The 22,931-nt window shown below is 40.9% G+C and overlaps 2 protein-coding genes across 10 annotated transcripts in view; one reads left to right on the forward strand and one right to left on the reverse strand.

Annotated features, from left to right (window-relative positions):
• Nucleotides 1–8,452, reverse strand: part of DNAI3 (dynein axonemal intermediate chain 3) — a 31,956-nt gene extending 23,504 nt beyond the window's left edge. Inside the window, exons 1-4 of one of the 6 annotated variants that reach the window (XM_052802147.1) lie at nt 8,409–8,452; nt 2,908–3,064; nt 2,504–2,635; nt 1,095–1,133 (exon numbers count right to left, since the gene is read on the reverse strand). In XM_052802147.1, the coding sequence (XP_052658107.1) occupies nt 1,095–1,133; nt 2,504–2,621 (157 nt within the window). In that variant the 5' untranslated portion in view covers nt 2,622–2,635; nt 2,908–3,064; nt 8,409–8,452. Of the gene's footprint in view, nt 1–1,094; nt 1,134–1,606; nt 1,953–2,503; nt 2,652–2,907; nt 3,398–5,756; nt 6,133–8,408 lie in introns of those variants that run through there. The other 5 variants (XM_052802148.1, XM_052802144.1, XM_052802146.1 and 2 more) reach the window with 5 other exon arrangements.
• The window catches only part of MCOLN3 (mucolipin TRP cation channel 3), a 52,220-nt gene that overhangs the window by 25,892 nt on the left and 3,397 nt on the right, over nt 1–22,931 (forward strand). Inside the window, exons 5-18 of one of the 4 annotated variants that reach the window (XM_052802151.1) lie at nt 1,398–1,594; nt 3,459–3,701; nt 11,744–11,973; nt 13,768–13,935; nt 14,498–14,651; nt 15,134–15,218; nt 15,299–15,395; nt 15,976–16,075; nt 18,115–18,227; nt 18,308–18,457; nt 20,384–20,485; nt 20,598–20,720; nt 21,273–21,479; nt 21,847–21,976. In XM_052802151.1, coding sequence (XP_052658111.1) covers nt 11,746–11,973; nt 13,768–13,935; nt 14,498–14,651; nt 15,134–15,218; nt 15,299–15,395; nt 15,976–16,075; nt 18,115–18,227; nt 18,308–18,457; nt 20,384–20,485; nt 20,598–20,720; nt 21,273–21,479; nt 21,847–21,976 — 1,657 coding nt within the window. In that variant the 5' untranslated portion in view covers nt 1,398–1,594; nt 3,459–3,701; nt 11,744–11,745. Of the gene's footprint in view, nt 1–1,375; nt 1,595–3,458; nt 3,702–9,700; nt 9,835–11,743; nt 11,974–13,767; nt 13,936–14,497; nt 14,652–15,133; nt 15,219–15,298; nt 15,396–15,975; nt 16,076–18,114; nt 18,228–18,307; nt 18,458–20,383; nt 20,517–20,597; nt 20,721–21,272; nt 21,480–21,846; nt 21,977–22,931 lie in introns of those variants that run through there. The other 3 variants (XM_052802153.1, XR_008237277.1, XM_052802150.1) reach the window with 3 other exon arrangements.

Raw genomic sequence — 22,931 nt, forward strand, 5'->3', positions numbered from 1 at the left:
AGCTTCGATATTATGGCTCTAACATTATTTGCCACTAGGTGGAGGTAAAATTCTCTCTTACTGACAAAACTAAGTATCTCCAGGATCACCGAAAATACATCTGAGGGATCACTTACTGTCCATTTTCATTAATTGCAGCTTAGCCATTTCGGTGATGCTAATCAGAGTGCAATTTTCACTTCCACCTGTGTGCTGATAGGATTATATAGGAAGACAAGTGATTTATGATTTCTTTAAAAATTACCTAGTTTGTATATTCCTACTTCGCCACATTGTTTTAGCTTTTAGCAATAAAAGCCATACTGTTAAAAGCCAATTAAGAAGATAACCCTTTGGGCTGTTCCTGTAAACCGTAGATAAATTTTACATTGAGATCAATTTAAGTTCTATCTGAGGAAGAATTGCACAAATCAGGTCTGAAGAAAAATCCAACCAGAAATGTGAAAAAACATTAAAAAATTATTTGGTGTTTAAGAAAAAAGAATATATTTCAATTCAAATAATTCTGTATTTTAGCTCTTAACTATGGCCACACTTAAAACTGCACTTTTCTTGCACATAAGCCAAAAGAAATGCTTGATACCTTGTGACTTTTAAATGGCAGATTTTTTTTCCCCTACAAAGCAAAAGATGTTAATCAATGTCTACTGATATCTGTGATTAAAAACCACAAGTGATACGCTAAAATCATCTTCTCACCAGATTTAATAATGATTTGACAAAGATCAAAGATTAAAAAACGATAAAAATATTTCAAGTTTTTCTTTCAATTGCTTAACTATTATTAAATGCAAACATTTTGCACCCTATAATTCTGTTGTGATGCTTTTTATTTCCCCTGATCCCAGGCTTCTCTCAACCCAAGATAAAAACAAAGCCATGCCTGTTTCAGCATTCCTTGCTGCACTGCCTGCTACTCAGAGAGTGGTACTGTAATCACTACTGTAATAGCTGCATCTCTTTATAGTTTCTAATTTTTCTCATTCATAAAAAATATTTCCTTTTCATTCCCTGGCATTAGTAACACTGAAGCTTCAAAATTCTTAAAGTATTCCAAAACTATTACTTTAAAGCCCAGTCATCGTAGCACTTACCTATACCAGCCATAGAAAGATCAACTTCGTCTTTTTTACCTGAAATATAATGACATGATGTTATCAGTAATTTTTCTTCCTAACAAAGTAACTATAAATACACAGTCCTGTCCTTGTTACGGCAATATTTAAAATATCTCTCTATATTTAAAACTAAACTGTGAAGAGGAAACAATAATTTCTATTCAGTTCAAATTTAACATCAGAAATGAGTGAAGCCTTTTAAAATAGATCCGTATCTTAAGGAGATGTTAGCATATTCTGGAACTATGGAGATCTAAACCTCATTTTTATTTTGAGCAGGTGGTCTGCATAAGAGAGAAGCCATACGAAATCTGTCATCTTGTGCACACTGCCATTCCCAGGGTTGAAAACTGCACTGACTGCTATCTGATAGCACCTGCTTGGGGCAGTTACCAGGCAAATCGTGTCGTGTGAAGAGGAGATAAATGGGCAAGGCTCGCTAACGTCAGACAGTAGCAGAACTGGCAGGTGTGCAGGTAGGAGCAGACCTTAGTCCCCTCTGACAGTGGTGAGATGGGCAGGCTTGCTCTGGGTGGCAGGGTGCTGCAGGAGCCAGGCTTTCTTCAGCTCCTGAGAGAGGGTCTGCAAGCCTCACAACGAGGTAGGACAGGAACAGATTAGCACTGATGTGCAGAATATTCTCTGCAGCACTACAGCTATTAATCAGCTGGGAGGGAAAAGGTGATTAAAAGGTGAAAGCAACTTCAGGAAGGTGGCTGTCATGGCAGAAAAAAAAAAATCTCTGAAACAAAACAAATAAAACCCAAGCAAAAGTACGTTCCCACATTTTCTGAGAATGTGCATGAATCACTGGAAAAAATATTTGTATATAGCAAAGGCTCATTAGCCTTACCCTTCATTAACTATACTTTAATTATACTTTATAAATGACACAAGTGAGATAGTATCTCAGCACATCTCAGAAAAAATGCAATAAAATGCACTGCAAAATTAAATTGTGAGACTTTCGTATATTTTCAAGCTCTATTACTGTACCTTTACAGTGTGATCCTGAGCACCCGAACTCCTGCTTCTGGGGGCAACTCTCTGCCTGACGCTCTCTCCCTGGGCTGTTAGCTTTTGTGAATCTCCCCACTTAATATATATTAAGCCTCCCAATTTCCTATTCAATAGTGTTATTATAACACCACAAACCATTAAATCAAAACTACTAAGACAAAGCATAAATACTGCAATGTAGCTTTTTGATGTTCCTTATACTGGTTACAAAACCATAATCAGTAATTGTAGATCTCTCATTTATATAAAATAGCATATTCTAATTTATTGCATGTTTACTTAAATGTGTGGGCCCAAAATAATTAAGGTAGCTGTCATGTGAGACCAGATTACTGCTTGTTTCATTGCTCCTGTACCTTACATACCAAGCTGTGTTCGTTTTCCTTTTGAGGATTCTTTAGCTTTGTTTTCACCTTTCTGTTTCTTTGCTGAGGTTTTTGGACCTTTCAAGGAGGTCTTGCCGGATATGAGATTTTCTGACATTTTTTCAGATTTCTCTAGAGAAAAATACATACCATCAATAAACTTTAAACAGACAATGGAATGCACCATCTATGAGTGAAAATTTGGTCCATGATTTTATGTAGTTTATCGTTACAGTATTATTTTCATCTGCAGCCAAAGGTGTGTTCCATAATTTTAAATCATAAACTGTATTTTGGTATGATATGTAATAGATGGAAATACTTCTTCTGTCCAGGGTGATTAAGTATGGAAACTGATTATCCAAAACAGTGAAAGGTTAAATTAGGAGAGGGGTTTCTCTTACCCTGAGCTACAGTGGGAAGAGCACAGATGAAAATTCTCCAGTTATAAATATTTGTCCCAATGTCCTTAAGTGTACATCATTACTCAGCTGCACAAAGTATTTCTGTGTTTTTTTCTATTTCCAGTTAATTTTTCAGTGTAGCTCTGTGGGGAACAAACTTGGAAAGAAGATGTATGCATAATTACATATAGCAACCACACAGCTGGCGACGATGCTGTATAGAAGGCTACTCTTGTTTCATTTACTTTCCTTCTTCCCAATATCTAGAATAAGGCTGAGAACAGCAGCGTAGAAAAGGCTCAGTTCCATTGCAAAGAAGGAAATGCAGTACAGCCTGCCCATTGTACAGACCGCACAGCACCATCATGTGGAAGGTACACACATAGCAGCCCATAGAACAACTAAATCGGGATGGTCCACATTCTATTATAAGTATTGAAAATTGTTTGATGTTATTATTAAACAGCTAGAGGCGTTCAGCTGGGATAAGGACAATGGGACTCTCTGTTTGCGTCCTTCCTTCCTCCTCCATGTTCCCACTTTTTTTTAAGACTGTAAGCTGACTGGGAGAGGAACCATTTTTTAAATGTCTACAAAGCACCTCCAGTATTCTGATGCTGTTATAATTTTAACACTAAGAGGAAAGCAGATGCACTTACAGGACAGCAAAAGATGGCACCTTCAAGAACTGTGTCATGACCTAACTATTTCTGATGAACTCTTACAGCAGCTACAGCCTGTCTGCCTGCACATGCGAACAGTGTGTTTACTGTCAAGAGGCTTAAGGTGAAAAGGTGAGTTTATAAAATAAGTGTTCTATCTTGAGACTTTCCCAATGAAAGGCCTAATATAGTGTGAGCATTGAAACAAACATGCTGTGGCCTGTGCATTTGCAATTTCTGTGGTCATCCTGGCTTTGGGATGGTCTTTCATTCCCAGACCGAGAAACAGTGTTTTTCTGTTTTGTAACACAGTTCTCAAATACTCCAGAAGCAAGCACTATAATTTTACCTTCCAATCTGAATTCTAGTTTGGGAGGTGGCCACTGATGGCAAAATATAGGTCATGGACTATAGCTTGGGTTTGGGATCTATGTTAACTTCCCATGAATTCAAGGTAAATTTTGTCATTAACTTTAATGGGAGCAGAGTCTGACACTCTTATTACAGTTATGCATTTTTCTTTTTCACTCTAGTCAAAATAGAAGAATATACTCTATAAATCCTCAGGCTCTTTTCCCTATCATACTGGATCTTGCAGATGACAGGTGACAAGCTGCATCCATGGGATGTTAGTGCATTTCTCTGTTGTTCAATCATTATGGCAAATACAGTCCCCTTCAATAATCCATCTGAAGAACTGTAGCAATTTAATCTTCTGCTTTTTCCAAAAAGTAATGATAATACCAATGCAAAGCAGATTAGTGTTGCAGAATTCTGAAACTTTTGCCTTGCAAGGGATGATGTTTTTGGAAGATTAAAAAAACTCCACAAGTCATGTATAATGAATGTAAGGAGAAAGTTAGGAGTTTTTTCTGCCCTCGTTCTCACAGTCTTTTTGTCAAATACAGGACTACAAACATTGACAATATATTTATGTCTAACATTCAATATATTTTCCCATTTATAACCTTTCAAAGGAGCCTCTACACTGAACAATATGCTAAGTTTATAGTTCTGAAACACTTAGGGCTACCTGACCTAGAGCGCATGTCAATTCAGATGGTGAAAAGAGGCTAATTTTCCCTTATTTAAAAAAAAAAAAAGCACAAAGCTGTTTATTATCCATCTCCTTGTATATTTTATGTAAAAAAAAATTGTCACCCATTTTATAAATTAATTCTGTGACTACTCTAATTTGAAATGAACCCTGATGCCTCTGCATAAAAGAGATAGCCCTCCAGGATAGGAGGAGAGGCCAGCTGTTTTAGAAATTAGTTGAAGGACAATATGAACCATCTCATATATATTACAGTCATATTGTCTTACTTCACTATTTCCTAATTATACACTGAAACAAAGCCAGTTTGGAAGTTTTGAGTTCTTTCTTCTGAGTAACCTAAACCCTAAGTCACATGAGTAGAGGAAACACTGAGAGGGCTGAGATAAGTCACATGCCTATGTTTAGTACAGTAACTTGCAAGTAAAAACATCCCTTTTCTTTTGACTGACTTCAAGTATATTATGCCTATAAAAACAGTTAAAACTTTTGAAAATTGTTTCCCAGTAATGCAGTTCCTCCTCCTTTACTGAAAGAAGCAGGTCTAGAGGTACACACAGCTCTATACAGATAACAGCAGCGCTGGTGAAGGCAGTGTTGGTGGCTGAGTGTATGTATATGCATATGTTAATACAAAAAGTATCCCTGTTTAGAGGTTGCAAATGAATTCAGCAATCAATAGGACTGTTCGTGGGTCCATCTGTGATGCATAGAACCTCACCAGCTCGAAAACATATAGAAAAGTACAAAGTAATTATGTCCTTTTACAATATCCCTGATACCATATCACCTCTGCCCATTTGTCATCCTGTGGGCGTATGGTTGTCAGTGGTTAGGAAACATGTAAGGCCTCCAAAGAAAGCAAAGGCAGAACTTCTAAAAACTTATCTGGAAGCATAATCAAGCCCATAGCCATTTACAAAGTATGTATGCAAAGTTGTTTTTTTACCTAGGATTATGCTACTAACCCCCAGGTGCTCCCTGCAGGAAACCAATATGCACTGAGAACTTTAAAACAGGTACTGAAGAGCAATCTTTTGCACCCCACCGCTTCCAAAAAAGAAAGAAAGGAACAAAAATCCTGATGGTTCTTAATGTGTAAGATAAAAGCTAGTATTTTCAGAAATTACCTCTTACTTCAGGGGTTTGGTTTTTTCCACTCCCTAAGTTTTTACACAAAGTACCAAATCCTATCAAGAAAACCATGAAAAAATTGGTGTTTGTATTAGAGAACTGTCTGAAAATATGACAAAACCAATAATTTCTTTAATCTGTGGTTAGTTCCTATCCTGTTAGGGATATTTCTATATTGCTTATTTAGAAAGGACTCTATGATGTGTATTTGTCCAGAAACATGCAAATGTATTATGCCTTTCCATTAATGCTTATATAAATTCATGATTCTATGATTGGGAAGTTAGAAACTACCTTTAAATTAACCTAATTTGAAAAAATTAAGAGTGTAAAACCTACAAAAAAGAATAGCTCTTGAAAATCAATCGTCATAAACATTGCCATATGTTTTACTTTTTCAAAGTAGGTAATTTATGGTATTAAAATTTCATTAAATATATTCAGTCTAATTTTTCAGCAATTTTTAAGTGGAACACAGTGTTACATTATTTAATTGGTAAAGCCCAAGTAAATATTTGACAACTCTGGCATTTCGTAGCCTAGTTGATTTACAGATGGCTGTAATATTTTGCACGTTTGGCTCAAGAGAAAAATAAGATCAGAGTGGTCTCCTAATTGTTTAATGTACTGAAACATTTACAGTTATAAAACAAATCCGTCAAGTTGCTAGGTACTGCAAAAGGGGAAAGTTAATTAGCTGTCAGTACTACAAAAGATGCTGTCTGAATTGAGGACACAGAATGATTTATTTGTTGCCTAACTGAATGACTTAAGGTCAAGCCTGTGTGCAGTACTAATTTAGGACTGTAATTTACTACAATTTGGAATGACATAAGAATTGAGTGCACGTCCATTTAACAAAAGCGCTACAAAGAAATTATCAAAAACATGTGCTACTTGCTTTTGTGTTGTGTTACTATCAAGCTAAAAATCACATTTGTCTGTAAATATTTAGGAACTTGTTAAAAATACCATCTTGAGAATGAACCAATCTCTCCAGAAATTCATATACAATGTTCACTTTAATTAAATTTATTCTACCTTGCTCTATACAAAGAGCAAATAATACAAACACCTAAAGTTTGTATTGTTAATAATGCTTGTGCATATTTGGACACACCTTCATTGCATAAGCTGTAGGGAGTAAAGCTGAATTTCTGGCAACTGCCAAATCATTTCAGCATATGAATAGTTCTATTTGAATGTACCTGATTTCACACGTACAACTTCTCCTGAAACTAGGCCTACTGATAGAAACCAGTAGAGAGGTAGTTACAGGCGCTGGGATGATAAGTACAATACGTGTAAATTTAGGTTAAGAATTAATAAGAAAGGCATGGAGAACAAAATGGAAAACTTCATTAAAACACTGGATAATACTGTATTCTGTTTCTCTCCTTTCTTCCATTCAAAGAGGAATAGAACAGAATTGGAAAAGGTAAAAAAAGAGGCTAACATGGGTGATTGAAGATACAGAACGTGCTTTGTACTAGGAATAAACAAGGACTCTCTTCAGCCTGGGAAAGACAGGACTGACAAGGATATGACAGAAGTCAGTAAAATCATGAGAGGCCTGGAGAAAGTGACCAGGGAATGATTATTCATGGTCTTTCGTAATACAAGATGTAGCTGGCATCACATGAGCTTACCAAGGGACAGACTGAAAACAAACAAAAGGAGTACAGAAGTATTTCATTGCACAATAGGTAGTTGAATTACGGAGCATACTGCCTGTGGACAGGATAGCTGCCAAAAGTGCGCTATTTCAAAAAGTAACAGGGCAAGTTGACAGACAAAAAATTGAGGATTACCAAAAATGATGATAGTACCTCTGGCTATTGAAAGGAAACCGTCAATCCAAGAAAAAAGGGTGCGAAGAGTGGAAGTATGGCTTTACTATAGTCTTGCCCAGGCCTCTTACTGGCCGAGGCAGAACTTCTGGTGTGAGCCAGTACAGCTGGTCTGCGTTATTAAAATTTATTAACAATTTGGTCAGTACCTCAGTAGTTACTAATTATGATATCTAAGTTGTCACAGCATGATTCTGTCAGGAAGCGAACAGTAGCATATGTTGCCTTGTTATGACTTTTGAACCAGAACTGTTATATTGTAAAGATTTACACTAGGTAAGTCTTTATCCATTTCTTTCCTTTTTTTTAAGCAAAGGCGGGAAAAATAATCATCTCGTATTTTAAACGTGAGAGCTACGTTGCCGGGACAAAACCATGCGCTGAGGCGGGGACGGGGGATGAATGTGCAGGTCACTTGCAGAAGCAGAGGGGTCCGGCCGGCGGGGCTGGGAAGGCTTCGCTCCGCCGTGAGGGCGGGCTTTGCGGCCGCCCGGCTCCGCTCGCTAGCACCCCTCCAGCCTTTGGCACGGCCACCCACCGGGGCCCGCCGGGCCCTTCCCCTCCCACAGGCCAGGGGAAGACGCGCAGCCCGCCGGCGAAAGAGGCGGCTGAGGCGGTCTCGGCCGCGCGGAGCAGGCCGCGGGCTCCGCGCCGCGGCCCGGCCCAACGCTTATTCCCCGTCGGCTGCTGCCCGTGCTCTCAAGCCTGTGGGTTTTCACCCGTTGCCACTTGCGCAGCGGGGCCGCTTCCTCGCCTTGCCGGTCCCCTTCGCCCCCGGCCGCCCCTACCTGCCCCTACCTGCCCGGCACCGCTGCCCCGGCCCCGCCGCGTCCCTGGCGGCGCGCGGTTGACAGGGCAACGGGGCGAGCCAGGATTGACGCTTCCGACAGGCAATCGGCGCTCTGCTTTTCGAACCCGCCCCCGCGAGGGGGAGCTGCTATTGGGGGTTCCTCGCGGGACAGCGGCGGTTTGGGTAAAACTACAAGTCCCGGCATGCTGTGCGCGGAAGGCATGTCGCCGCCTGGGGTAAGTGGGGAGCAGAGCACGATGGGGTCTGTAGGCGGCCGCTGGTGGCAGCTACCTCTGCAGACGAGCCACCCACGGTCCCTCCGCCCCAGCATCTCCTCGCCATTAGCTGCCAGGCAGTGCTGGGGGCGTCTCCAGTTCCCAGTGCTGGGAAGGACGGAGGTTTAGGTGATCCGATGCGATTTGGTAACATGAAGATTTGTATGCCACATCTTTCATATTTTTGATGCATAAAAATAATTTAGTTTGCTTTGCTGCAATGTAAAACACAGCAGCCCCGGAGTGTCTTTTCCTCTGTGTTTGTGGAGCACTCACTCAATGTTGGTCCTTGGTGGCACTCCAGGGACCATCCACCCTCCTCATGGCAGGCAGGAGGGATCCTCTGCTGTCTTCCACTTCTCTCTCTGCAGCCAGGAAAGTCCCTCTCTTAAAATGCCCGCTAGTCTCCCTGGCTCTGCCTTGCCCTTATTTTACCTTCTCTTTTTATACCAGTGCTCACATGAGTACCTGCAGCACGAGTTAGGCAGCTGGTGACTGGATGCAGTTATCATAACCCGGGCTTTACTCCGCGCACTACCCCCGTCAGGCAGCAGCACCAAGGTGATCGTTCCCGCAGTGCGGAGAAACGGGCCAAGACCCAGGACAGGAGACCGTTCCTCTGAAGTTAATAACTTCAGTAGCTTAACTGCATGTAAGTGGAATGACTTAAACGTGTCAGTCGTTCCACTTAGTTCACTGTCACGCTGTCTGCCCTTCATAACTACAACTCTGTGACCCGAAGGGTTTTTTATCACAGATGGGACACAGCTGATGATAACATAAGCGTTACCTCCCCCCGCCCCGATGCAGAAGCCCGAGTTAATGGCTCCGGAAGGCGGCATTACCACCCCACAGAAAGTACATATAGCGCAGAGAGCCATCAGTCCCGTGCGGCGGGAGGACAATGTGAAGCAGAAGGCGACAGGCACAGCCCAGCCCAGCCCCGAGGCTGGGGCGGGCTGATGGAGGCTGGCGGAACCCCCCAGCCCTGCCCCCTGCGGAGCCCGCCGGGCGGGAGGGGCGGGCCGGCCGGCAGCGGGCTCCGGGCGCCGCGCTCCCACGGCCGCCGGCGCCAGCAGCCCACGGCCCCGCTGCCTGCGTGGGCAGGAGGCCAGGGAGCAGCGGGACCTTCGCGGCAGGGACACGACCCGGCCGGCAGGTACGCTGGAGCCTTCTCTTTAAAAGCACGAAGCGGTGCCGGGGCGGTGCGTCCCCGGCCTCCAGGTTTTGGCTTTGGGATGCCACGGTCAGTCAGCGCCCGGCCGCGCCGCGCCGAGCCCGGGAGGGGCAGGGGGCTGCCGCGCTCCGCCGGGGCCGGGGATGCGGGCGAGGCCGGCGGCGGCTCCCGGGGAAGGGCCGGTGCCCTGCGGAGGGGGCGAGGCCCGCGTCGGTCCCCTGTGGGACCCGAGAGGCTGTGCGAGTCCCACCTGGCTGCAGGTGCGCTTGTCGGCCGTGTGGGATGGCTCGGGAGCGGGCCGTTCCAGGGCTGGAAGGCTGAAACGGGCCGGGCTGGGGGCTGTGCTGTGCGGGGGCCGTGCCGGGCTGGGCGCTGTGCCGGGCCGGGGCTGCGCCAGCCTCAGCCCTGCAGCCCGTGCGTACAGCCCGCGCTGCCTCCGCGCAGGTTAATGAGAAAAGACTTCCTGTGCGTTATGTTCGTCCGGAACGTCTTCTCAAGCCGATACCGTGAGGTCAAGAAGCATTTATTTATTTATTTTAAATCAAGCACGTACAATGGCAGGAATATTGCAGTATCAGAGTGGGACTTAACTTAGAAATCATTGATCAGCTGTAAGAAAGATGAGTGGAAACTGTGGCATACTGTATCCCGCAGGACAGTGGAGACCTGATAAAACAGGAGCTGATTTTTTTTTTTTAAAGCCTATTTATGGGCCTATTCTTAGTGTTAAACTGCTGATTCAAAATTTTTCTCACCCTCTCTGACAACTGCGGAAATGCAAGGTCTTGAATTGTATCTGAAGACAGACTTGTGTTCTTGTGTGTGCAGTGGCTGCTTGAGGAGAGTGGATGTGATCTATGCATTTTTTAAATTTAATCTTGGTGATGATTTTTTGAGTTATATAAGAAACTTTTCTTATGCAAATTAAAAATAATTTGTCTAATATGGCACATCTTTAAATTTATTCGCAGCCTAGGCTGTCTCCTCTGTTCTTAATGTCAACAATCTTCTATCTGAAATAAACACTCCTGGCTACCTCTTAAGTACTTTATAAAGCATTTATAAAATACTTGGGAGTCAGTGAAGTTAGTAGCAGATTAACATCTAAACATTGAATACTATAGAGAATAACATCTCAAACTGTGTTTATAAGGTTCTCTTCTAATCTTTCCCCTCATCTAAAATGTGAGCCTCTTCAGCTAATCATGATGCTTGAATACAATTACGTTTTGGTCTTTTTGTCTGGTTCATGATCACCATTGGTTTGCATTCAGTCTTTTATGGCTGAAAAACATAGATACAATAAATGACAAGTTAATGCACTCAGGTAATTTATCTGAATTGCAGTTTGGCATGCTGGGTCTCCATTTCCAAGAGTGAACGATGCTAATACTAGTGTCTAAGAAAAATGCTGTCTGTCTTGAAAATTCCATTTCTTTCAAGTACTGGACAGCAGGCTTGTAGATGTGGGAGAAAATACTAGCTACAGAAGTAGATAAGTTTTCCAGAAGAGTGAACGCTCGTGAGAGGCTTTTGGTACTCTTCTGGACACAGAAGGAAATGAGTCAGGATTTTTTGCATATATGATGTTGTTGGCAAGTGAGAGAGGAAGAAGTTTTCAGCAAGTGACTCCATAATTCCAAAGGGACAGAAATTCCGCTATTGAATAAATGTTCTGACAGCCTATCTGCAAATTTAAGAGCTTGCCCAAACTTTTCTTCAGGTTCTGCAGAACATGTGCAATATTGTGAGGAAGGTCTTAAATTCAGTGTAACGTGCAAGTGCCTTTCACAGAAGATCAACGTTTTTGGAGTCCAGGTTGTCAAGTGCAGACTGATCTGTATTCACGCTTGCATGTGTTCCAGCTGACATGGACTTGTTTTCATTTCAGAAATGGAAAATCCTGAAGTGGCTGTGAGCAGCCACAGTGCTCACAATGATGAAAATCTTTGCAGCTACACACGACACCTGTCAGTATCACAGGAGGGGCTTTTGGAAGACCAGCTTAGAAGGAAGTTAAAATTCTTCTTCATGAACCCATGTGAGAAATTCTGGGCCCGGGGCAGGAAACCTTGGAAACTTGGGATTCAGCTACTCAAAATAGCAATGGTTACTGTTCAGGTGAGTAACTAGGCAAGCAGGGACTCAGTCCAGGGGAGGTCAAATGAGTGCAGGTGACAAATGCTGTACATGGTGTGGTGCAGAGACAGGAAGAGGCTAGACTGCAAAACTATCCTAGTTGTACATATGTAGCTTAGATCTCAGATGGCATAATTTTCTCCTGAAACTATTGACTGAAAAAATAGGTTTCCTAAGAGCGGAGATGAAAGGAACAATGTTTAAGGGCTCAACTTGACTTTTTATTTCACTACCCCCCCTCCGCCCCCTGCCAAGGATGGCATCCTTACATGTCTGTTCCCTCCAATACCTTCTTCACTCGAGTGTGTGTTTGAGGGAAGGAACAGTCACTTGTGTTTCAATATCATAGTAATGAGAACTGAAATTGGTGGCTTTTTCACGGTTTGCTTGTGTCTTATGTATGGTATACAAACTCTTGTATTGAAAAAACACGGAAATTCTGCCCCATTCTTCCTCTCACCCAGCCTCGCACCATAGATTTCATATAACACATTTGTCTGCTGCCCAAAACACAGTTGTTTGTCTCAAAGTTCTGTGGTTAAGGAGGAAGAAGGTCTTTCATGAAACCTCTCTAACACCTCAGATGATGATCCTTCAGAGTTGCCCGCATGTGATTCACCTTTATGGTGGTGTCAGCGCTATGACAATACAAGTATAGAGAAGAATGTTTTCCACAGTTGCATGAACGATGGGACAAACTGCAGAAATAGTAGTTCTCCTGCTATACATCTGGCAGCATGTTTGTATTCCTTACTTACTGCTTCAGTTTTAAATGTATCATCATCCTCTTATTGTCATCTGTTCCATTTTGCAACTAGAAATAAAACTTGATGGTGGAAGAACCTAAATAAGAAAGAAACTAATGCTGATTTAGTCTTTTCAGAGAAAATCTGCTTGTAGGTAACTCAGTCTCAGCACTGTTGATTTGCTGGTGTATTCCTGTGTGCCTAGCATGCTGAGCTTGTCCACAGAGCATTTTAGTATCTCTGTAACTGAGTTATCCTATCAAAACCTACATATCCAGTTTGCATCATGGCCATAAAACTAATCTGTAGACTACTGATTCAGACTTATCTCTGATGAGTTTCTTCACAATATTCCTGACACTAGATTTGAAACAATAGTCACTGAAGAGAATTGTGAGCTACCACAAACAATACATCACATTCTTCTAGAAACCTTTTCCAGCCTAGATAGTAGCCAGCAGGGTTTTATACTAACTTTTTGTGAACAGTTGCAATATATTTTTTTAACAGCTTCAGAGGTTATCCTGTTACAAGCACAGTTTTGATCAGTTATTCTCAAAGCAACTTTCACCCAAACCTGAGGGAGGGATGTTTGTTTTTGAGTTGTCCTCAATTTGCCTTTTGTGCACTGGAGTAAGGACTTCAATCTGGGGTCTAGTTAAGTCCTGTCCTGCCTTTTTGGCTGAGGAGCACTGATACTCCCTAAGGTGAGTCATCTTAATGTCAGGCTGAACTAACAAAGCACGTGTAACAGTATATAGGTAGCTTGAATTTGAGATGGTATCCTTTTCTTTGTAAAAATGCGAGTCCTTGGACAAGATGCTTGTAAACATGTTAAAGGAACATTCTTGAAGGCCATTGTTTCCTTAAAATCAAACTTCGTTTTGACCAGCTGTGAAATGGAGTAGCCTGTGTGTAACTGCCGTGTCTACCAGCATGACTAAAGAGTGGCTGTTTGTAGGACAGGATTTGTATGTTAATCCAGAAGCCAACTTTGTCTTCGAACAGGAAATATAAACATCTTTTTCAGCTGGTGGTTTTTGGATTGAGCAATCAAATGGTGGTTGCCTTCAAAGAAGAGAACACTGTTGCATTCAAACATCTCTTCTTGAAAGGATACATGGACAGAATGGATGATACCTATGCTGTATATACACAAACAGATGTCTATGACCAGATATTCTTTGCAATAAACCAGGTAAGGATTGTCGTTGCAATGTATACAATATATATGCTCTTTACCTGGGTACCTTTTCCTCTTCCAGCTTCCCTGATGGTGTCTGAAATGGAACTTCTGTGTCAGTTGCTTAAGACTAGAGTCTCAACTCATTTAGGTTTTCTATCACTGCCAGAACATTGTACTTGTGGCGACATCCTTAAAGCTAATCAGTATGCTAATTCTGCACTAAATGCAGGCCTTGGATTTGAGCCAGAGTTCTTTGCAAGTAGTGAATTAGGCTTTCTACTAAGGATTGTAGAGAGAAAAAAATAATAAGCAAAAAGGTATTTAGATCCAAATCCCGCACTTACTGTTTTTGTCAACTACCTTAAAGTATTTCAGGACTCAGCTGTAGCGTGCTGTAGGTTTCCAAGTTCTTTAGGTGACGTTTTAAATAAAAAAGATGGGTTATGGCACAGATACAAACACTTCTGGTTTGGGTTTGTTTGTTTTTTGGGGGTGGGTTTTTTTTTTTTTTTTTCCAGAGACTAACAGTTTTGGTGCCATCTGATTTGGTTTGTCTGTTTGTTCTGAGCTTTAGTACTTACAGCTGCCCAACATCTCTGTTGGAAACCATGCTTATGAGAAGAGGGGAGCAGAAGAAACAGCTCTGGCTGTGTGTCAGCAGTTCTACAAGCGAGGAACCATCTGTCCTGGAAATGACACCTTTGATATAGACCCAGAGATTGTGACTGGTGATGAACCTATCTATTGTATCAGTTCTTTGGGAGGAGGGACCCCAGATTTATGATAAATCCTTAAAAAAAATCCGCAGTACTGTATAGTCCTATCACATGATCTGTATTGAACTTACTACCAGCCAAAATTGGCAAGAAAACTACTGTGTAACTAACCTCTAGCCCTCACCTCCAAGGTAACAGTCTTATATGTCTACTGCCACAAAAGAAGTGAAGAGCTGTTAGCAGTGATGGCCATCTAATACAAGTATTTTGGGCTAATTTCAGGAGCCTTCCCTGTGAATTCACGATGAGTAACTTGGCTGGTGTTCAGGGAAGCCAATGTATCTGTCAACTAGCTTCCCAAATGACTCCTCATGTGTGCTATCTTGTCTGGTATAGTCAACAGCTCTTTACAGCCTCGGGAGTGGGAAAGGCAGATTATGGTTAAAGAGCGTGATAACCCATGAGATATTGTTGTGAGTACTTATCCATTGCAGACTGCTTGTACATTGAGCCAACGATGCCGTTAGACAACACAACAGTGGGAAAGCACAATTTGAATTTCACTCTGGATTTCCACAGGTGAGGAGGAGTCGGCACCTTCTGTATTAGGGTATTTGTGCATTTTCCCTGCGAAAAGCTAATACAAAGCTCTATTGCAGACTGGTGACGGTGCAGCTCATGTTCAATCTGAAGGCAATCAACCTCCAGACCGTTCGTCACCACGAGCTCCCTGACTGTTATGATTTCACTCTGACGGTACGTGGAAGCCTGCCACGTGTCTTTCTGTTCAAAACTGTACACAGTCAGTGCAGGTGTTTTCTGAAGAGCGTTGGGCACCATTGACTGGTCCCCAGTGGTGTCTGGATTACTGTCGTGTCTTAGTGTACCCTGTAAATAACCGCCAGTTGTGACTGTGGGAGGCTAAGCTTTGAGTGCTTGTGATGTGGTCCTGAAGCACTTGCTTGGCTTACAGCCTTTTGTGCTCTAATCCATCTGAAGTACAATGAAAGCATAAACCTCTTCTCTTTAGACAGATGCTTCTAGGAAAGGTTGTTTTCTGGTCATAGAGGAATGAGGCTGTAGTTTAAAAGAATTTCGCCTTGTATCTAGTTGATCAAGCAATTTGTGGCAAATACATGGTTCACCAGATTTGTTTTTCACTTTGACAGCATTTACTTGAATAAACTGGAATTACCTTAAGCTTAAACAAGTTTTGTAACTTCTCCTATAGGATAATTATTCTGAGTGATTATGCAAGCTTAGCAATACAGTGTGCTACAGATGTAATGGTTTAACTTCAAAAAGACATGCCCTTTTTTTTTGTGTGTTAATACAGATAGTGTTTGATAATAAAGCACATAGTGGAAGAATTAAAATAAGTCTAGACAACGACATAGCGATCAGGGAATGTAAAGACTGGCATGTTTCTGGATCAAGTAAGTGACATAAACGTGTTCAAATTTTCATGCTAAACTTTTGCCACACTAGCACAATGTTTGTTAACCTTTTTCTTTATTAAAAGTTGAGGCACTATTGACATACATTCTCTAGTGGGTGTGCTCTAAATCCTGATTTTCTAAGGAATTCTTGTTCTTCAACCTCTGATCTGAAATCCTGGGAATGCAGCCACACCATTACTTTCCTTAGCCGTTCTCAAACCTTGCACCATTGATACTGTCAAACCAAAATTTTTCTACGCCTCACTGTGCATCCTTCTAGTTTTGGCTACTGAACTTACACTGCTCATTGCTTCAGGTAGGGCTGTGAACTGTCCTTCTAGCACCAGGCAACAGAAGGACACATGATAGTGGTGGAAAGTTGAAACTGATTAACTCTTATTTCAGGACTTAGCACCAGGAAAGATAAGGAAGCACTGTTGCTAAGGCTTGCTAGAGTGGAATGGTTAGAAAGACTCTTACTGCTGCTTAAATGTTGTTTGGCATGTATTTGGGTGTAACTGAGATGCACAGTATGGTTAAATAATCTATCTGAAATAGTTTCTCAGAAGAGTACCCTTTGTTGGCAGCTATTGGGTCTGGTCAAAACATTGTCTGAGATCTTTTTTGATTAGAGAAAAATAATCTCTTTGAAAGTCAGAAGCTCTCCAGGACTCTAAATTCCACTTGTTTTAAATTTTTTTGCTGAAGTAAGCAATAGGATGAATCAGGTCCGTTTTTCTACTTTGACACTTTCCCCTTTGCTATGCCTATGTTAGGAAATGAAGAGCTGGTAGTGAAAAAAAGTTTGTTTTTTGTTTTTTGTTTTTTTTTTTTTTTTTAAAGATCCAGATTGGAAGTAATTTTTGGGAATTCAATGAAATGCATCAGAGAGTACAAAACACACCACTTCTGCAAACGCGTATTCCACTAAACGCTCTTTATCAACTAGCTTTGCTAGCTGCCATGTTATAAATGCACACCAGATGGCATGCTACCTCTAACAGATTGCTAGTGCACCAGTACAAGAAAGCTGTGATACCAGGCTTCTGTAACAATCCACATTTGATATGTATGTAGATTGCCCCTACAACAGTTTTCAAAATCATCTCCTGGAGTACCCTGTATTATTTTCTGAAAGCCAAGGAAAAATACAAAGGTAATGATTGCAATTGGACAATAACAAGTTGTTGCTGTTCTGGACTACACTGCAAAACCAACTTAAATGGCAACATGTGTTAGTGACATTGGTATAATCAAGTAGTAGGTGGGCTTTTTCTGAGTAGCGCAGTTTGTGAAGTCAACTAGAACTTCAGTGTCCCTTTTTGGAGAATTACTGCATATTCTTGCAAATTTAGCATTAGTTTGTTTCATTTTTTTTCTCAAACAATCACTCTTTTAGCATTAAAAATCTAATCCTTATACTGTCTCATCTAGTTTCAGCTGTATGATAAGTATAAAGACCAAAAAGAGGTCTAGCGGTAGGTTTGATGCAAAATTTGACCTTAGTTGATCAAGAATGTGAATTTTAGTAACATAAGAGATGGAGAACTCCATATCTAGCTCAGTGTTGGTCTTGGCTAGCTGAACAGCACTGCAAATTACCTGCACTGCTCTAGGACAGAAGACCTATCTGATAGTCAAATAGTGGTCTGGAAGAGAAGATACATACTGTAAAGTTCCTGGGATTTTTTTTTTTTTTTGACGAGTTCTGCCACTCCAAAGGCCATTCCAGTGCTTGTACAAGGGACAACTCCTACCTCTAATTCTGCAGTGCTGTAAGAACCATTCACACACTGGTATATTTTTGATGTGGCATCAACCTTCCTAAATTAACTGAAGTGGTATCTGTAGTGCAGATGCACTTGTGTCTCTCAGAATATGTCAGATAAACTTTTGTGGGAAAAATGCTAAGATTTTTCTTAATTCAGTTGTATAAACATAGTTAACATCAAAACTTGATCCTTACTTCAATACTCAAAATGGTCAACAAGATGAAATGCATCTGATTGTAAACATGTACATTTTTGTTCTTGCAGTACAGAAGAATACTCATTACATGATGATCTTTGATGCTTTTGTTATATTGACTTGTCTGGCCTCATTGATCCTTTGCACACGATCAGTGATTAAAGGAATTCATCTCCAAAGGGTGGGTATAACTCTTTCCTTGGAAAGTCTTCAGGTCTTGCGTAAGTCTGATTAACTTTTTTCTCTCCTCCTTTCCGCTAGGAATTTGTAAGCTTTTTCCTATATTATTATAAGAAAGAAGTATCTTTCAGTGATCAAATGGAATTTGTCAACGGATGGTACATCCTGATTATGGTTAGCGATGTCTTAACTATTGTTGGATCAACTCTAAAGATGGAGATACAAGCCAAGGTAAGCTTTTTACACTGTCAGGTGGAAGCAAAACTGATTGTTTCTGTCCCAGCTAGGTTTAAATCTCTGAGGACTTTAGGCTGGCTATACTTGATTCTGAGTGACATGAAATTTTAAAACTGTCTTCTCCTCTGGCATTATAACTGAGCTGCGTTGTTTCCAGTTGCAAGATTTGAAAACTCCAAATATCACTAGATATTATAGTTCTAATTATCTTTGCTCCTTTGTGACTCCAAGGAATAAAATGAACTTAATCTCTGAAAGTTTAAGACTGTTGACTTCCTCTCTTCCCCATTAGGACCACTTGTATTTCCTTATTTGATGGATTTTTTGAAATTTAGCATTTAACTTTCTGTTCCCCATTTAACAAGCGTTTAGCTAGCAGAGTCTCTCTCTAAACATCACTTTACTGCTTTCCCAGCTTCTGGTTTCCAACATGTAGATAACAGTCAGCCACAGCCAGGTTCTAGGCCTTCAATTTCTAAAATAAACTTGATATAGAATAAAAATCTTTTTAAAACATATCCTGTGCAGCCATAATTAGGGAAGAAAAATTATTATAATATGCTATCCTGAAGCACTTTAATATTCAGATAATGTTCACCAAATCTGTAGCAGACTTTGAAGTGTGACATTAAACACAATAGACTTTGGACAGTAGTGATGAAAGGATGGGTTTGAAATCCATCTGGTGACAGCCTGGCTATCATAAATGCCCTGTACAAATTGTCCTATCTTACTTTAGGAACTATAAACTCAGTTCTTAGGAGTAGAAAGAAGCTATGAGGAAGTTGGCTAAGATAAGAGAACTCCATCCTGCTTTGGGAGAAGCGAAGATGAGAACAAGATTGGAGTAAGACCTTGTATTTGGGATTCGGGTATCTTAGACACATAAATACATCTATTGATATATGTTTCTTTTCTAAGAGAGTATTTTATTAAAACTCTTCTCTACAGACACATTTCACTTCATTTTGCAAGCCTTGTGGACCATAACAACAAGATCTTGTTCCATGTTACTGTGTGAAAGTTAATGGCTGAGTAACAAGTTCATATTAAAGTAGCCTGTTTGGTTTTTGTCAAGCTGCAAATGAATTATGCTATTATATAAGATTAGTCAACTCTTAGAAGAATAAAAACAGAAAATAGTGAAAACTTATTCAAGTAAGCTGTCATGATCCATTTCAGAGTAGAGCTGCAGTTCAGGGAACAGCGTATACGCTAACTTGGATGAAAACAGGCCAGTGTGTATAGGTGGAAAAAAAAAGATGAAGTGCCACTAAAATATAAATGAAGCTCCAGTTAGAATTAATTAGAAGCTAATTAGTCTTCTCCTTGGTAAGTTTTTACATCTCACAGTTGCCAGCTACCTAACAAGATCCTCCTTAGTATTTACCTGAGTTCTGCTGACAAGTCATGCTGTTCTTTAAAAACTGCTTTGCCTATGTCCTGGAAGAACCTTCTTTGCTCTGCAGTTCTAAAGTCACGTCTACACTGTCCATTGGGATGCAGTGGAGAGATTCCCAAGCTGCTCTGAGAAATCTGTCGATGCAGATTCCAGAAGCAGTTGCCACAGGTCCGGAAGCAGCATAAAAATGTTTGCAGTGCCACTCTGTGGGTCTCGGTGAGCCAGGTACAGAGGGGGTGTCTCTGCACCTGCAGTGCAGCTGCGCTCTTGGCCTTGCAAATGAAGCTTGTCTTGTCAGAATCTGTTTTACAAACAGCCATATGGAAAGGCATGTGAAATGAGTTACACTTGAAAGTGCCCTTGCTTTTTGGCAGGACTTCTGCCCTCTAATGCATATTGCCCCAAACTAATTTTTAATGGGAGAGATTGCCAAGGAAAACAATGTTTCTTAACAGATCTTTGTAGTAATGAGAATTGCAATTTAGAACTTTTTTTTTTCTTGTCGTCTTTTTTTTTAGAGTCTGACAAGTTATGATGTCTGTAGCATACTCCTAGGAACATCCACTATGCTTGTGTGGCTTGGAGTCATTCGCTACCTAGGTTTCTTTCAGAAGTATAATGTAAGGATCTCCTGGGATCTTCGTGCTGTTGGTATTTATTCTGTTTGTTGCTATAAGAGGACTGGAAGAAATGCCTGGTTGAATTCTAACTTTTCTGCATTGCTTTGTGCAGCTTCTCATCCTAACACTGCGAGCAGCATTACCCAATGTAATGAGGTTCTGCTGTTGCGCTGCTATGATCTACCTGGGCTATTGCTTCTGTGGATGGATTGTACTGGGACCATACCATGTGAAGGTAATGTACTTAACATGAAAAAGGACAACTTGAATAACAGACTGGATTCCAGACAAAAGAGAGATTACTACTGTTGTCTTCTAAGTTTCCATGTCAAGACTTCCCTTAATATAAAAATAGTGCATCTTCAACAAGATGCTGCTCTGTTTGAGGAGTCTGACTTCTATGACTCAATCAGACTTTCCTCGAGTTATGAAAGCTCTGAGTCAGAAGTGGAAGCTGCCATGACTCCCAATCACATGCTGGTATTTCGAGAAATAATTTTCATCTTGCAGAACATCAGTGTCAGACTAGAGCTTTGGAGACTTTATCCTTACCCCTTTTAAAAGTGAAATTGGCGTATCTGAACTGAATGTGTATGTGTACCGGAGGTGACAAACTTTGCTCATTCCTCAAATGTTTTGCTGTCTGCACCTCGTCATAACCTTGGTGTACAAAGAGATCCGAGGCAGCCAGTCATCAGCTGTGTATCTTCTTTGTGTTATGTACAGTCTTTGGATCCAAATAAAGCTGCGACAGATGTCCTTGTCTTCTTTCTTCCCTCCTCTCTAGTTTCGCTCTCTGAACATGGTTTCCGAATGCCTTTTTTCATTGATCAATGGAGATGACATGTTTGCCACCTTTGCAAAAATGCAGCAGAAAAGCTACTTGGTTTGGTTATTCAGTAGGATCTACCTCTACTCCTTCATCAGTCTGTTCATCTATATGGTGCTGAGTCTCTTCATTGCACTCATTACAGATACGTATGAAACTGTCAAGGTAAGCATGGACTCTTACTCTTCTTTTGGAATAAAAATGCAAGATTGGTGCTATTGAGACTCATCTCCCTCAATATTTTGACTTGCAGTGCATGCCAATTTAAAGAATAAATATAATGGCTACTTTTCAGGGTGTGGAGTGATGACGAGAGGTTTTTAATCCCTCCCTAGTTCAGTTTTCTTACAAGCCTATCTGATTTCCTGCTCCAATGGAAGCTAAATATCTACTAAAAAGCAGTAATTTCATATTCAATTCTGTGAATCTTCTAATTTCAGACTTGAGCAATGTCTGAAAAGTGGTTTGGGGATGATTTGTGTTATTGTATGTTTTAGCCTTGTTAAAGGTTTAACTAAATATCAATTTTTAGCACTACCAGCAAGATGGCTTTCCGGAGACAGAACTTCAGAGATTTATATCACAGTGCAAAGACTTACCAAACTCTGGCAGGTACAGGTTAGAGGAGGAGAGTTCTGCATCTCTTTTCTGTTGTTGTAATGGTATGTACCTATATTAAAATTATACATTAAGGTATATGCAAAAGCAACACACCACAAAATGTCCCTGGTATAATGTTTATGAAGAGTAGTTAAATTTTTTGGGGGTGGCGGGGAAAAAAAAAAAACCCACAAAAATCCCAAACTATTGCTAATGCTCTAGAATGGAGCACTTTAGCAAAATGTCTGCAGCCAAGAAACTCCTTAGGAGAGGTGAGGGAATTTTTTCCTATGTTAAGTGATTCTTAATTTAAAATAGTACAGAAAGTTAGATAATATATACAGTAACTTGGGAACCCCGTATCTATAGTGTGCAAGCACTAACATATCCTGTACTCACTGCAGTAGGCAGGACTTGAAGAACTTATTCGGTGTCTTCGTATCCATTTTTTAATGATACCTTGTGCAGTAAGGTGTCCTAGCTTAAATGGTAGCAGGCCTGAAACTTAGGGAGAAAATTGGCTTGCCAAGGTTTTAAGACAGCACGCTGTTTAAGATACTATCACAGCACTTGGAAAAGCATTGCCTAACTTCCACTATGGAGAGCTTAATGCTTCAGTTATTTGAAGTTCTGTTTCTTCAGGAATACTGATTGCAGGATATGTGGTTTATATTTAACCTGGCTGGCAGCAATGAGTCTTGCTTGCTGAAGGGTCACTTGGTGGGGGAGCCTTAAAATATTTACAGTTTGATTAAAAAGATCAAAGGCATTTGCAGCTCCTTGGTATTGGGCTTTTCTGGTGTGCTATATTGTTATATGCCAGATGGAATAGATTTATGAGGGGGGGGAGATGGGGACATATTTCAGAGCAGGGAGACAACAAAGCCTGCAGTGAGTCAGTCCCGAACCTTACTGGAGATGAAAGTGTGGGATAAAGCAGAGCAGGGCATCTTGCTCCTGGGTAAAGGGCATGGACATGTTAATATTTCCTCTTCTGCACACACCTCTCAGTTTAAC

The sequence above is a fragment of the Harpia harpyja genome, chromosome 11 (assembly GCF_026419915.1).
Source record: "Harpia harpyja isolate bHarHar1 chromosome 11, bHarHar1 primary haplotype, whole genome shotgun sequence".
Lineage (NCBI taxonomy): Eukaryota > Metazoa > Chordata > Aves > Accipitriformes > Accipitridae > Harpia > Harpia harpyja.